This window comes from Bombina bombina, chromosome 4 (genome assembly GCF_027579735.1).
Source record: "Bombina bombina isolate aBomBom1 chromosome 4, aBomBom1.pri, whole genome shotgun sequence".
Taxonomy (NCBI): domain Eukaryota; kingdom Metazoa; phylum Chordata; class Amphibia; order Anura; family Bombinatoridae; genus Bombina; species Bombina bombina.
The window spans coordinates 671,234,673-671,249,643 of record NC_069502.1 but is presented as its reverse complement, the minus strand read 5'-3'; the positions used below and the strand labels follow the sequence as shown (position 1 = coordinate 671,249,643).

General features: G+C 37.7%; 1 protein-coding gene across 1 annotated transcript in view; it reads right to left on the bottom strand.

Moving 5' to 3' along the window:
* Positions 1 to 14,282, bottom strand: part of FAM184A (family with sequence similarity 184 member A) — a 573,060-nt gene extending 558,778 nt beyond the window's left edge. Inside the window, exon 1 of the mRNA XM_053710789.1 lies at positions 14,101 to 14,282. Within this exon, the coding sequence (XP_053566764.1) occupies positions 14,101 to 14,280 (180 nt within the window). The 5' untranslated portion in view covers positions 14,281 to 14,282. The remainder of the gene's footprint in view (positions 1 to 14,100) is intronic.
* Between the last annotated feature and the right edge of the window lie 689 nt (positions 14,283 to 14,971).

The window sequence follows — 14,971 nt, the reverse complement described above, 5'->3', positions numbered from 1 at the left end:
TTCTGAACAAAGGAATTTGTTTCCATAAAATGTTATAACATTAAATTTGCACATACATTAAAAAAATGATATTTAAAAATCCATGTATTCTGTGAATTTGTGTTCCTTTTACTTGGGATTACACTAATATTAGTGATTGTTTTTCTTAAACTCTGCCTTCCAAGACACTCCATACACTATATATCCTTTTACTGTATAGGACTTCTTAAGTTTACAAAAACAAAGAGGGTTCTCAGTTGAAACTTTCACGATTTAAATAGAGGGGCCTAATTATCAAGCTCCGAATGGAGCTTGATGGCCTGTGTTTCTGGCGAGCCTGCAGGCTCGCCAGAAACACGGGCCATCAAGCTCCATTCACAAAGACCACTGCTCCATAACCCTGTCCGCCTGCTCTGATGAGGCGGACAGGAATCACCGGAATTCAACCCGATCGAGTATGATCGGGTTGATTGACACCCCCTGCTGGCGAGTCTGCAGGGGGTGGCGTTGCACCAGCAGCTCATAAGAGCTGCTGGAGCAATGCTGAATATGGAGAGCTTATTGCTCTCCGCATTCAGCGATGTCTGTCGGACCTGATCCGCACTTTCGGATCAGGTCGACAGACATTTGTTAAATACGCCTCAGAGAATGCCATTTTAAACAACTTTTCCAGTTTGCTATTTCTCTTGGTTTCGTATGTTAAAGAGCATATCTAGGTAGGTTCAGGAGCAACGTGCACTGCCGGGAGCTATCTGGTGATTGATGGCTGCACTTATATATACTTCTTGTGATTGGCTCACCAGACTTGCTCAACTAGGTTCTAGTAGAACATTGCTGACCTGAGCCTACTCTTGAACATAGGATACTAAGGGAACAAAGCAGCTGGAGCCTCAGTCATTAGATCTTTGGACCAAAAACTGTGTAACCTTTTTCACTTACATACTCGATTATACAAACTGGAAGAGCCACAGAAAATCTCCTGTACAATGCAGCACATTGTGTAGTGTTAAGACCAACTCACAGGCAGTGTGGGAGATTCAGAACTGCTCTTGTTATTTGATCTGATCAGCTGTGATCAGTGAGGCATGTGATGATCACAGTCAGCTCTGTAGTAGGCAGGTGTTGGGTTAAACACACAAGAGAAAAAACTCTGCTCCATGGAAAGAAAGTAAGTTTTGCGTATTACAGACAGGGCCACAGTGCCCTTATCTGTATGTATGTCTAAACGTGTATTTGTTCTCTGTACTCTATAAGCCTTATCTAGTGATGTGATAGGGCAAAACAGGTTGAACATCACTTTTATTTAAAAACTGTCAAAATGCACTGTTATTATAGATGACCTAGGTATTTCATATTTACCATACCTTTTATATTGATCAAACTGTGATATAAGGTGACTGTGTTTTGGGTAGACACATTTTTTTGCTCTTTATTTTTTAAACATCCTGGATGGTGCTTTTATGCGAGGTAGTGTTTGATGATAATAGTTTCCCCTTATATAGCCCTATCCCTCCTTTCTTTCTATTTATGTTTTAGTAGTTCTATGGTTAATAATAAAGATGGATTTCTAGGGGGAGATTTAATAAGCAGTGGGTGCTGCTTTCTCCGCGCAATGTTTCCTGCTCGCCAGAAACAGAAGTTAAGAAGAAGCGGTCGTAAGATAGCTGCTCCTTAATTTGTCCACCACCTTTTAGGTGGTGGACTTTAATCATCCCAATACAATACGATCGGGATGATTGACACTACCTGCTAACTGTTCAATTGGCTGTGAATGTGCAGGGGACGGCATTGCACAAGCATTTCACCAGACAGGCTAAACAAGTGCATTAAGGTATAGGGATTTGGTTATGTGGTTTGCAGAAGGGTTGCTGGGCTGGTGGTTTGGTATGATGTAGGTATGTACAGTAGGTTATACAAGGTATGTAGTGTCAGGAGTCTGAGCTGATGTGGGTATGTAGCTCACACAAGTCTTTAGTATTAGGTGTCTGATCTGACGTGGGTATGTAGGTCACACAGGGGTAGTATCATGAGACTAATCTGATGTGGGTATGTAGGTCACACAGGGGCTGTAGTATTATGAGACTGATCTGATGTGGGTATGTAGGTCACACAGGGGCTGTAGTATTATGAGACTGATCTGATGTGGGTATGCCACACCGGGGCTGTATTGTCAGGAGACTGATCTGATATGGGTATGTAGCTCACACAGGGGCTGCAATGTCATGAGACTGATCTGATGTGGGTATGTCACACCGGAAATGAAGTGTCAGGAGACTGAGCTGATATGGGTATGTAGCTCACACAAGTCTTTAGTGTCTGATTTGATATGGGTATGTAGCTCACACAAGTCTTTAGTGTCTGATTTGATATGGGTATGTAGCTCACACAAGTCTTTAGTGTCTGATTTGATATGGGTATGTAGCTCACACAAGTCTTTAGTGTCTGATTTGATATGGGTATGTAGCTCACACAAGTCTTTAGTATCTGATCTGATATGGGTATGTAGCTCACACAGGGGCTGCAATGTCATGAAACTGATCTGATGTGGGTATGTAGCTCACACAAGTCTTTAGTGTCTGATCTGATATGGGTATGTAGCTCACACAGGGGCTGCAATATTATGAGACTGATCTGATGTGGCTATGTAGCTCACACAGGAGCTGTAGTATTATGAGACTGATCTGATGTGGGTATGTAGCTCACACAGGAGCTGTAGTATTATGAGACTGATCTGATGTGGGTATGTAGGTCACACAGGAGCTGTAGTATCATGAGACTGATCTGATGTGGCTATGTAGCTCACACAAGTCTTTAGTGTCTGATTTGATATGGGTATGTAGCTCACACAAGTCTTTAGTGTCTGATTTGATATGGGTATGTAGCTCACACAAGTCTTTAGTGTCTGATCTGATATGGGTATGTAGCTCACACAGGGGCTGCAATGTCATGAAACTGATCTGATGTGGGTATGTAGCTCACACAAGTCTTTAGTGTCTGATCTGATATGGGTATGTAGCTCACACAGGGGCTGCAATGTCATGAAACTGATCTGATGTGGGTATGTAGCTCACACAAGTCTTTAGTGTCTGATTTGATATGGGTATGTAGCTCACACAAGTCTTTAGTGTCTGATCTGATATGGGTATGTAGCTCACACAGGGGCTGCAATGTCATGAAACTGATCTGATGTGGGTATGTAGCTCACACAAGTCTTTAGTGTCTGATCTGATATGGGTATGTAGCTCACACAGGGGCTGCAATATTATGAGACTGATCTGATGTGGGTATGTAGCTCACACAGGAGCTGTAGTATCATGAGACTGATCTGATGTGGGTATGTAGCTCACACAGGAGCTGTAGTATCATGAGACTGATCTGATGTGGGTATGTAGCTCACACAGGAGCTGTAGTATCATGAGACTGATCTGATGTGGGTATGTAGCTCACACAGGAGCTGTAGTATCATGAGACTGATCTGATGTGGGTATGTAGCTCACACAGGAGCTGTAGTATCATGAGACTGATCTGATGTGGGTATGTAGCTCACACAGGAGCTGTAGTATCATGAGACTGATCTGATGTGGGTATGTAGCTCACACAGGAGCTGTAGTATCATGAGACTGATCTGATGTGGGTATGTAGCTCACACAGGAGCTGTAGTATCATGAGACTGATCTGATGTGGGTATGTAGCTCACACAGGGGCTGTAGTATCATGAGACTGATCTGATGTGGGTATGTAGCTCACACAGGAGCTGTAGTATCATGAGACTGATCTGATGTGGCTATGTAGCTCACACAGGAGCTGTAGTATCATGAGACTGATCTGATGTGGGTATGTAGCTCACACAGGAGCTGTAGTATCATGAGACTGATCTGATGTGGGTATGTAGCTCACACAGGAGCTGTAGTATCATGAGACTGATCTGATGTGGGTATGTAGCTCACACAGGAGCTGTAGTATCATGAGACTGATCTGATGTGGGTATGTAGCTCACACAGGAGCTGTAGTATCATGAGACTGATCTGATGTGGGTATGTAGCTCACACAGGAGCTGTAGTATCATGAGACTGATCTGATGTGGGTATGTAGCTCACACAGGAGCTGTAGTATCATGAGACTGATCTGATGTGGGTATGCCACACTGTGGCTGTAGTGTCAGGAGACTGAGCTGAATTGGGTATCTGGCTCACACAAGTCTTTACTGTCAGGCATCTGATCTAATGTGTATGCATATATATGTTAAAGTGAATGTAAGTTTTGATGCAAAAGTGCCCGGTTTTTATAAATTTGATTAAAAACAGGGGCACTTTAATTCATCAAAATTTACATTTCACTCGTTGTGAAAAAATACCTACCTTTTAAACTTGACAGTTGCTCCAGCTTCCTCCGGTCGTTGCAAGCCATTTCTGACGTCAGAAATGATGGATGGGTCATCCTCCAATCACAGCTTCCCCCCGAGGGAATCCGTGTCTGATTCAACGCCGTGATTGGAGGAAGCCAGATTCCTCATTTTAGACCAAGGAAGAGGCTTTGCGACGGGTGGAGGAAGCTGGAGCGGCTGTCAAGATGAAAAGGTATTTTTTCACAACATAAGTGAAATGTAAATTTTTATGAATTAAAGTGCCCCTGTTTTTAATCGAATTATTAAAAAACGGGCTCTTTAGCATCAAAATTTACATTCACTTTAAAGCCCTTTGCAGCCCCTTTTTTCCAAACACCTTATGCTATATATATTTGAGCCTTTATAACTTTTTTATTATTTTTTTGTAAAATATTTTTTATCAGACCAGCGCTACGGAATTTGGCGGCGCTATACAAATAAATGATAATAATAATAATCAGATAGTGTTTACATGAGTTTAACTGTACTTTTAAGTGTATTTTTTTTTTGTTTAATGCAACTTTTTCCCTCCCCTACCCTTTACGCAAGCTCTCAAATCTCGCTTACCCGAAGAGCATAAATTGTGATTGCGCGAGTTAATGTGTTTACTTTCAACTCGTAATACCCTCGTTATTTCAGTTGTTCACAAAAAGCCAATGAAAACCTGATGTTGCACGCTCACAACAGTTAGCACGCCACTTGTAATCTAGCCCCCAGTCAGCCAATAAGTTATAACAAGAGACAAGTGTGTGCAGGCACCAATTAACAGTTATCTCCCACTAGTGTAGGATATGTAAATATTCTTTTAAAACGATGGATACCAAGAGAACAAAGTAAGTTTGAAAATAGTGAATTTAAAAGTGTCTTAAAATAACACGCTCTTTCTGAAACATACAAGTTTCATTTTGACTTTCCTATCCCTTTAAGGAGGGCAGTTAGCAGTCCTGAACAACACTGCTAGTGTAGATTGCTACGAAGGGGGGAGGGGCAGTTATTCTTTCCTGCATAAAAACTGCATATTCATATCTGTATACCAGATCTGCTCTTCTATAGTTCTTAGTACCCACCAATAGTTACTCAATTCAGTTACTAAACTCAGTGCTGCTAATAAGTGACAAAAACTGCCTAGCATGAGTCTGCACTACACAGTATTATTATGCTTGTGGTATTTCATTTTTTTGAGCACCCCCCCTGGAAAAATTCCACAATTGTTTCTTTTTCTTTTTTTTTCATATGTAAAAAAATCTATCGGAATGTACTTTTTAAAGGGATAGTAAACCCCAAAATTTTCTTTTATGATTCAGATAGAACATACAATTTTAAACAACTTTCCAATTTACTTCTATTATCAAATTTGCTTCATTCTCTTGTTATCTATTGCTGAAGGGACAGCATTACACTACTTGCTGCAAGCTGAACACATCTAGTTATCCAATCACAAGAGACAAATGTGGGCAAATGTGTGCAGATATACTAAGAGAACAAAGCACATTTGAAAATAAAAGTGAATTTAAAAGTGTCTTAAAATTACATGCTCTATCTGAATAGTTTAATTTTGACTTTCCTATCCCTTTAAGATACAGAAAACATGTCTCTGGAGTCAACTATAAATGAGATCAGATGAGTGCAACTACACACCTTTTAATAAACAGCGGTAGAGCCTCAATCCATTAGCTGTCATGAGGACAGGGGGTAAAAAGTGTCAATTTATTCCTGTATGCTTCTCACTAGTGAACTGACATCTACAGTAAGCAAGGAACTATATTTTGTTTTTCACCTACACAAGTGGTTACCAGGAGACCAGAAAACATTTGAAAAGTGATCAAGACAAGGTAGACTCGTTCTCACAAAAACAATTCAGGAATTAAAAGAACGTAAAGCTGCAATAATATCATGCTCTAATTCATTAGCACATTTTATTATTGCACAGAAGAACTATGTGTTCAACCCCCCCCCCCCCCCCCAAGGTAAACTGAACAGGAATTATTTGTTTCTGCAAACATTCATAGAATGTACATACCTCCACTCATTCAGAAACAGTAATGTGAAGGAGCTGTCTACAACCTGGGAATACCTCTCCTGAACATCCAAATGTTGTTTTATTGACTCATTATGAGATTTGCTAACCTGCTCCTCTCCGCTCCAGAGATCTCATCTAATTAAAACATTGGCCAATCATATCCCTATCAACAGAATGGAAACAGCATTCTAGTAATTATACAAGACCAAATGATGTCAAACTCAATCAGCTCATCAAATCCCTAAGCACTGATTTCAGAAACAGCTTAGTAAAAAAAAAGCAAACATAACTAAATATAAGATTTTCTTCCCATTCATTGTCTACTAAAATGTTTAACTTGAATGATTATAGTTTTTTAAAGGTATTTATGTTGTATATACCAATACTATACCAGTAAACAAAGATTGCATAAGTGGGCACCTATATGCATACATTTAAGATACAATAGTTATACTGTATGCAAGAACAGCATATATAAAATTCGATTTCTGAAGAAAGCCTTTTTAAAACACTATAATTATCTCTTTACTGCATTATTTTATATTCATACAAAAAAAACAAAAACAAAAAACAGATGAAGATCTGTTTATAGAATATCCAGCAATATTCTGCTGAGGAACCGTTATATGACAGCTTCCTCCTTCCTAGTAGAATGCTAATTTACTGGTATAAAAACAATTGCTTACTTTTACACCATTGTCAATGCAAAACCCTACAGCCTTTACCATGAATTCAGAAAAGGACAATATAACGATTATTGTTTATAGTTTTGGGGTATAAAATGTTGGTTTAATTTATTCAATACTGTTTTCAAGCTGAATTTGTTTTTTGTTGTTGTATTTATAAATGCCAAAGCAGCACAGAATTTAAAAAAAAAAACATCCTCACAAATTCTGTAGGCACTCAATGCATTGTTAAAGGGACAATGAACCCAAATGTTTTCTTTTGTGATTCAGATACAGCATGACATTTTAAGCAACTTTTACTCCTATTATCAAATGTTCTTTATTCTCTTGGTATCTTTATTTAAAATGCAAGCATGTAAGTTTAGATGCCGGCCCATTTTTGGTGAACAACCTGGGTTGTCCTTGCTGATTGCTGATCTATCAATAAAAAAGTGCTGTCCAGAGTTCTGAACCAAAAAACCTTAGATGCCTTCTTTTTCAAATAAAGATAGCAAGAGAACAAAGCAAAATTGATAATAGGAGTAAATTAGAAAGTTGCTTAAAATTGCATGCTCTATCTGAATCACAAAAGAAAAAAATTGGGTTCAGTGTCCCTTTAATGAAATGAAGTCAGAGAAAGGCCTTAGGTGAGGTTGTGACCAAATACCATGGCTCAATAGCATTGCTCACATCAGACCTTTAGATCAGACGCCCCTACCTGCAGCTTTAATGTCTATATCCAACCTCAGATCAGACTAATAATCCTGAAGCGCCTGTTAGTCATATGCCAACATCAGACATTTTAGAACCAAGGTTCTACAGCTACTGTTAGCTATATACCTGAATTGGAAATCAGATAAGACTCCATTGTCTGCAGCCCCTGCTAATTTCAGACCTCAGATCAGACACATAAACCTTAAGCCCCTTTCAGTCATATGTGGACATCAGACTAAATATAAGAACCACTACTCTGAAGCTACTGTCAGCCATTGCACCTGAAATCAGACTCCATTGCCTGCAGTCCCTATCATCAGACCATGAAACTGTAGTCCACTTATGTCATATACACAGATCAGAATCATGGTTTTAAAGCCCCTGTCAACTATATGCCCACATTTGGCCTTCACCATGGCCCAGGTACCCCTCAGATCCTCAGGGATAAGAAACCTACATTTTTCTCTCATGATTCTTTTTCTTACTTTCCAATTTACTTCTGCTATCTAATTTGCTATGCTATCTGGGTATCCGTTGTTGCAAAGCATATCAAGGTAAGCTCAATAGCAGCTATGAAATACTGGGAGCTAGCTGCACATTGATATGCCTCTTGTCATTGGTTCATCAAGTGTGTTAAGCTACCTCTCAGTAGTTCATTGATGCTGCTTAAACAAAGGATACCAAAAGAATGAGGCAAAGTTGATAATAGATGTAAATTGGAAAGTTGTTTAAAATTGTATGCTATGTTTGAATCATGAAAGGAAAAAAAAATGGGTTTCATATCCCTTTAAGCACCTCTCAGTCATATGCCCATATCAGACTTTGGGCTCGATTTATCAAGACTTTCGCCTCCCTATGACTGCAGGTTCTCACAAGAGAACCTGCAGTCACGATTTATCAAGCAGCGGTCATCAGACCGCTGCTTCCCTACCTCTAAGGTGGATAATTTCAATCTCCCGGGTTTAATCCGACCGGAAAGATTGACAGCTCCTGCCCGCGCGTGACTGTCTGTGCACGGGCAGGGGGCGGGAAATAGCGCTCGCGTGCAATGGTACATTCCGGCTGTCTGCTAGAAGAAAGCTGGGGTGGACAGGTGCAAAGCTATGTTCAGGGTATAAAATGTTGGTTTAATTTATTCAATACTGTTTTCAAGCTGAATTTGTTGTTTAATGTAGTGTTTACAGCAAGGTTCTGAGGTTTAGTTGAAAGTAATTCTGTTCATTTAGCCTCAGTGATATGAATGTAATGCTCTTTTCATTTGCTGTCACTTTTATTGCCAGCTAAAGCCTAAAAACCAATTCACACGTCTATGTCAGAAAATAACAAAGTAGCACATTTTAGAATCTGCAAAAGGTATTTTAAGAGCTGTGGGAATGTTTTACAAACCTGACTCAGACAAAAGCAAAATATATAAAAACTAAATGCATGCAGCCATCATCACAGTGGTGACATCTAAAATGTATCAATCTTTACATATTTCATGTTGTTTCTAGTTCATTGCATCTTGGTTTCCTTTTCGCTATGTATTTTTAAAGTAGAATTAAAAAAATGTATTAAATGACATTATAGTGAAAAAAACACATGCTCTAATTCGGTAGATCATACAATTTTAAGACTAGCGACCCTACACATCTATGGGTTAAACCCCCACAATGGGGTTGAACACACAGTTACAGTACAGCTGGGGCCCACAAAACACTGCTGGTCCTGAGCGTAAACTGATGATTATCCAATCAGCAGTGATAGACACACAACCCTGCACTGCAACTAGTGCTGCTGAAAGGCTCAGTGTCAGTTTCCAATTAGGACCAGCAGTGCTCTGTGGGTCCTGAATGGTACTTTAACTACCCCCTTTGTAAGGGTTAAATACATAGAGGTGCAGGGTCAATAGCATGACATGAATATAATTTTTTTCTATAATAACCCTTTAATAGCATGTGAACTCTGCAGTAAAGGGTCAATCTTGAGCTTAATACTGAAAAGGGCAAATTAATTTACAAACTTGTTAAGCAAAACAATGCAGAATGTAACATAGTAACATAGTAGATGAGGTTGAAAAAAGACCGAAGTCCATCGAGTTCAACCTATACAAATCTAAAATATATACAAAAAGCTACAGTTAAGCTTAAATAATCCCACTAAAAGGTGACCCATTTAATACTAGCAATCATATCCATGAATTTTGTTTATAGACAGAAATGTATCCAAATAATTTTTAAATGTATCTAGGGTATTGGCATTCACTACCTCCTTTGGTAAGGAGTTCCACACTTTTATTGCTCTTACAGTGAAAAAAAACGTTTCGGTTGCAGGAGATTAAATCTCCTTTCCACCAACCTTAAAGGGACACTATACCCAAACATTTTCTTTCATGATTAAGATAGAGAATATAATTTTAAACAACATTCCAATTTACTTCTATTACCTAATTTGCTTCATTCTTTAGATATACTTTAATGAAGAAATAGCGATGCACACGGTGAACCAATCAGAGGAGGCATCTATGTGCAGCTACCAATCAGCAGCTACTAAGCATATCTAGATATGCTTTTCAGCAAATAATATCAAGAGAATGAAGCAAAATAGATAATAGAAGTAAATTAGAAAGTTGTTTATAATTGTATGCTCTGTCTAAATCATGAAAGAAAAAATTTGGGTTTCATGTCCCTTTAAATTGTGACCTCTGGTCCCAGAGGCAGAACTTTTCTTCACTTTCTGCAATAAGATATTTTTAGTGAAATTTTTTCTGCAGGTCATTTTTAAATAAAATAACATTTTAAATTAGACAGACTAAGGCACCAGTTCAACTGAAATGTGTTGGTTAACTGAAGAATAAAGCAATTTTTAATGCTTTATAATATAATTTCATTGCAAATTAGCTGCATACAAAAAAAGAAATTTTAAAATATCTCTTGAATAAATCTGTTTCCTTTTCTCTTGGTCTAACAAATGTAGTAATAAAAAAAAGATGCAATGCTCATACTAACGTCTTACATTCAGAATAAACAGCTTTGTAGACTGGGAAAGGCTAGGGGGCAAGTTTGAAAAAATCTCTGAGAGCCAGTCAACAAGCAATGTGTGGTTGCTTTGCAGCGCTACTGCATATTTGACTGCTCACTTCAAACAGCACTTTGCTCTGGATTCACTGTGTTAAGGAAAACTTACACACTGCAACCAGAGCGCAGCTCTGTTTGAAGAGAACTGTCTAATGTGGAGCAGCACTAAAAAGTTCAAGCGCTAACAGTTCCTGCATGTGTCCTGTTCTTTCTGCAGACATGCTGCATTTTCTGCGATGACATCTCAGATCACTGTATGTTCTGCCTTGGGGCCTCTGGTCACAAACAATTTTCTTGGAATAAACAGAGCTTCTGCCATCTCTGTATATGGGCCTTGAATATATTTATATAAAGTAATCATGTCACCTCTTAAGCGCCTTTTTTCTAAAGAAAACAGCCCCCGTTTGGCTAGCCTCTCCTCATAGATTAAATTCTCCAATCCCCTTATTAGCTTTGTGGCCCTTCTCTGAACTTTTTCTAGTTCTGCAATATCTTTTTTTGCGATTGGTCCCCAGAACTGCACTCCATACTCAAGGTGAGGTCTTACCAGGGCTTTATATAGTGACAGAATTATGCTTTCCTCCCTTGAGTCAATGCCTCTTTTAATACATGCTAGTATCTTATTAGCCTTTGACGCTGCTGCCCTGCATTGTGCACCCATCTTTAGCTTGTTATCTATTACTACCCCCAAATCCCTTTCCTCCTGTGTGTGACACACTATTTGGAAAATATTCTCCAGACCACTCTATAGATAACCATTTTCACACTAAAAAAAAGAGACAATGATCTTACTGAAGATTACATTTTGATCACTACACCTTAAAGATCATCACATTTGTGCAGTCAAATCATTATAAGATATATGTGCAGGTTAGGGGTTACCGTGTCATATTACTAACAGATAACTACATAGAAACAGGACGATATTGTTCCCATATACAATAACATTAACATGACATCTGGAAAGCAGATATTTTTACTGAACCATGTATTTAAGCATTCTATTTACTGAGGTAAGTTAAATGGATCTTGGCTATAATATATAAATATAACTCTTAAAAAAATTGAACAAGACACTATTAGAAAAAATATATTTGTTTATTTCATGATATTTCTTTCTGTGACAGCGCTTTTTGTGACACTGTTAGGTTTGCTAATTAGTACATATAGGTTGGCAGGCTTCCATGTGAGATTTAAAACACAATGATAGAGCATTAGCTTAAAGGGATATGAAACCCAAATTTTTTCTTTAATGATTCAGATAGAGCATGGAATTTTAAACAACTTTCTAATTTACTCCTATTATCAATTTTTCTTTGTTCTCTTGGTATCTTTATTTAAAAAGCAGGTATTTAATCTTAGGAGCCGAGCCATTTTTTGTTCAGCACCAGGGTAGCGTTTGCTGATTGGTGTAGCCAATGTAGCCACCAATCAGCAAGGGCTAACCAGGGTGCTGACCCAAAAATGGGCCGGCTCCTTAGCTTACATTATTGCTTTTTCAAATAAAGATACCAAGAGAACAAAGAAAAATTGATAGTAGAAGTAAATTAGAAAGTTTCTTAAAATTGCATGCTCTATCTAAATCATGAAAGAAGAAATTTGGGTTTAATATCCCTTTAATGGTATTTTGCTAATAGCAATAGATGAAAGGTACTTACTATGATATAAATGTCGGAGAGAAATAAAGCAACAATGAGGGAAAAGCCAAATTAGTTTTTTTGCGACAGAAAAAGTGATGTATTCATGTTACTTTTTGTATATTTCTTTATTTAGGCCTTACCTAGAAAACTGAGCACTGTTCTGGGACACATATTTACAAAGGTGGCAAATAAACATATGTCCAGTCTAAAAACAAACCTGGACTTCTGAGATCTTACCAAAAACATGAAGTTATATAATGACTTTTAGGGGGAAGAGGGTGCACAATTCATTTGCATAAGTAATCATAATTTAGAAAAGTAGAAAAAAAAAAAAAAAAAGGAATAAATGCTATCCTGAGGGGTAAATAGGCAAAGCCTACTAATGCATAACTACAGTCAACATCTATGTGTAAAACAAATATTTTTAATAACCGATTTAATTACATTTAGAATACAAATGCCACATATAAACAGATAAGATGGTACACTTTAAAACAAATATATTCATTTTGTCCCATGAATAACAAAAATATGCACAGTTTTGAAACTGTTCAACTAAGATATTTTATCAAACATCTGTATAGTTGGTATTTATAATATTATTATGACAGTAGTAGTAGCAGTTCTATTGTTATTTTTATTATTACTTAATATTTTCAAAGGAGCACACACATTAACACACTATTAATCAGGGTAAATAAAAAAATAGTTATTTATTCATAAAGAACTTATGTTTTCAGTTACTGCATCTATACTACAACAGTGTGCTAGGTTGCCATAAACTAGACTACATCAAGTATGTGGCTTCATGAATAGTAAATCTCCTTTTGTATATCCTCATTTTTAGACAAAGGAAGGGAAATACATCCACTTTTCCTGTTGGAAGACAGGCAGGGACTGGTACAGTGTGTACACAACATTCCAGTTATGCAGCCAGGTGTACACAAACAATAGGAACAGAGACAGTTAAAGTATTCAGAATTGCTTAACATGTCACAATACTATTCCTAAAAATGTTTTGCAAGGCAAAAATTCTAAGGTGGATTTCGCATAGGTCGAAGGAATCTTGATGGTACAAATCCTGTATACCAAACAACCTGTGTAGGAATTTCCTGTATATGAATATTGATAACAATGAAGATGCCATTTTTTACACCTATTTGTTTAGCATAAAATCACCTCATTATTATATCAACATATGACTTTATTCTGAAAAAAAAAAAAAAGACAAACAATACCCAAAAACTAACCAAACTTATGATGTTTCAGTTTAAGTGAAACTGTAGGCCAGTATAGAACCTGCTGCACTGAAACACAATAACCATAAAACTTTAAGGCATTTAATTATTCGTGGAATTTAGTAAAGGTAAAATGGTTTGGCACAAAGGATTTTATGTGAACCGCACAATTTTGACACAAAATAATGATATTCACTAAATTCATACTGACCCATGAATGTGTCAGCGATGAAATTGTATTGACTTATACTCCGCAGAGACCTATGTGCCCATACTACTAACAATGAATGCAAAACACAACAACTCTTCTTTGACAGTAAGGCATTGCAGTAAAGCATTTCAAAGGCTAATATAGCATTTAAACATTTTTATTTGTATACACTGATTAGTAAGTACTGTATTACCTTTGTCAGCTGTGCTATCTTCTTGCTCATCTTAAGGTGCAGTTCTGCAGTGTACTCCATGCTCATGCCAGATTGATGTGTCATGACACCAGGGGAAGAGGGCACAAACTTGGCACCTCCAGCAGAAGCCCCTGAACCATAATAATGCTGTTGATGCTGCCAGCTCATTCCAGTCGCCATCTTCACAGCTCCAGTTCCCTCTCACCTCCCCTTGAGAAAATAAAATAGAGAAATGGATTCTGAAATTTATGATGCTCTGGAGATGGTAAAGCTACAAATGAATAGGAATTAAAAAAAACCAATGTGCTGCTGTGCAGCCCCAGGGATGTGACAGTGTGGAGTGAATGAGGCAAGCGCTGCTCGCTCCCCCCTCCTGTGTGTGTTTGTAAGTGAGTGTGTGTGTGTATGGATAGCACTGTCTAAGGATTGCAGCCCAATGACAGTACAGTAAGAGAATGAGGGCGTGTGTGAGATAGCAGAGAAATGTGTGAATGTATCTATAAGCTTTATATGCACACACAGGGAGATACATAGTTAATAATGTTTAGATGTTGATATACAGCATGTGCAACATTTAGAAGCATACATTTTTGATTGAATACTTGAAGGGTTGCTCTAAACTGTGTTCAAGCAAATTATAGAAGAATATTTTATCATTGAACCTCCTCTACTTTGTAACTTATTTGCTTATACAGTTGCATATGTGTGCCTGCATTTTAAGTTATATGAATAGACTTATACGTATGTGATCTTTAAAACTGAAAGTCACTTTTCTCAACTTAAAGGAACATTCTAGTCAAAATTAAACGTTCATGATTCAGATAGGGTATGTCATTTTAAACAACTTTACAATTTACTTTTATCATCATAT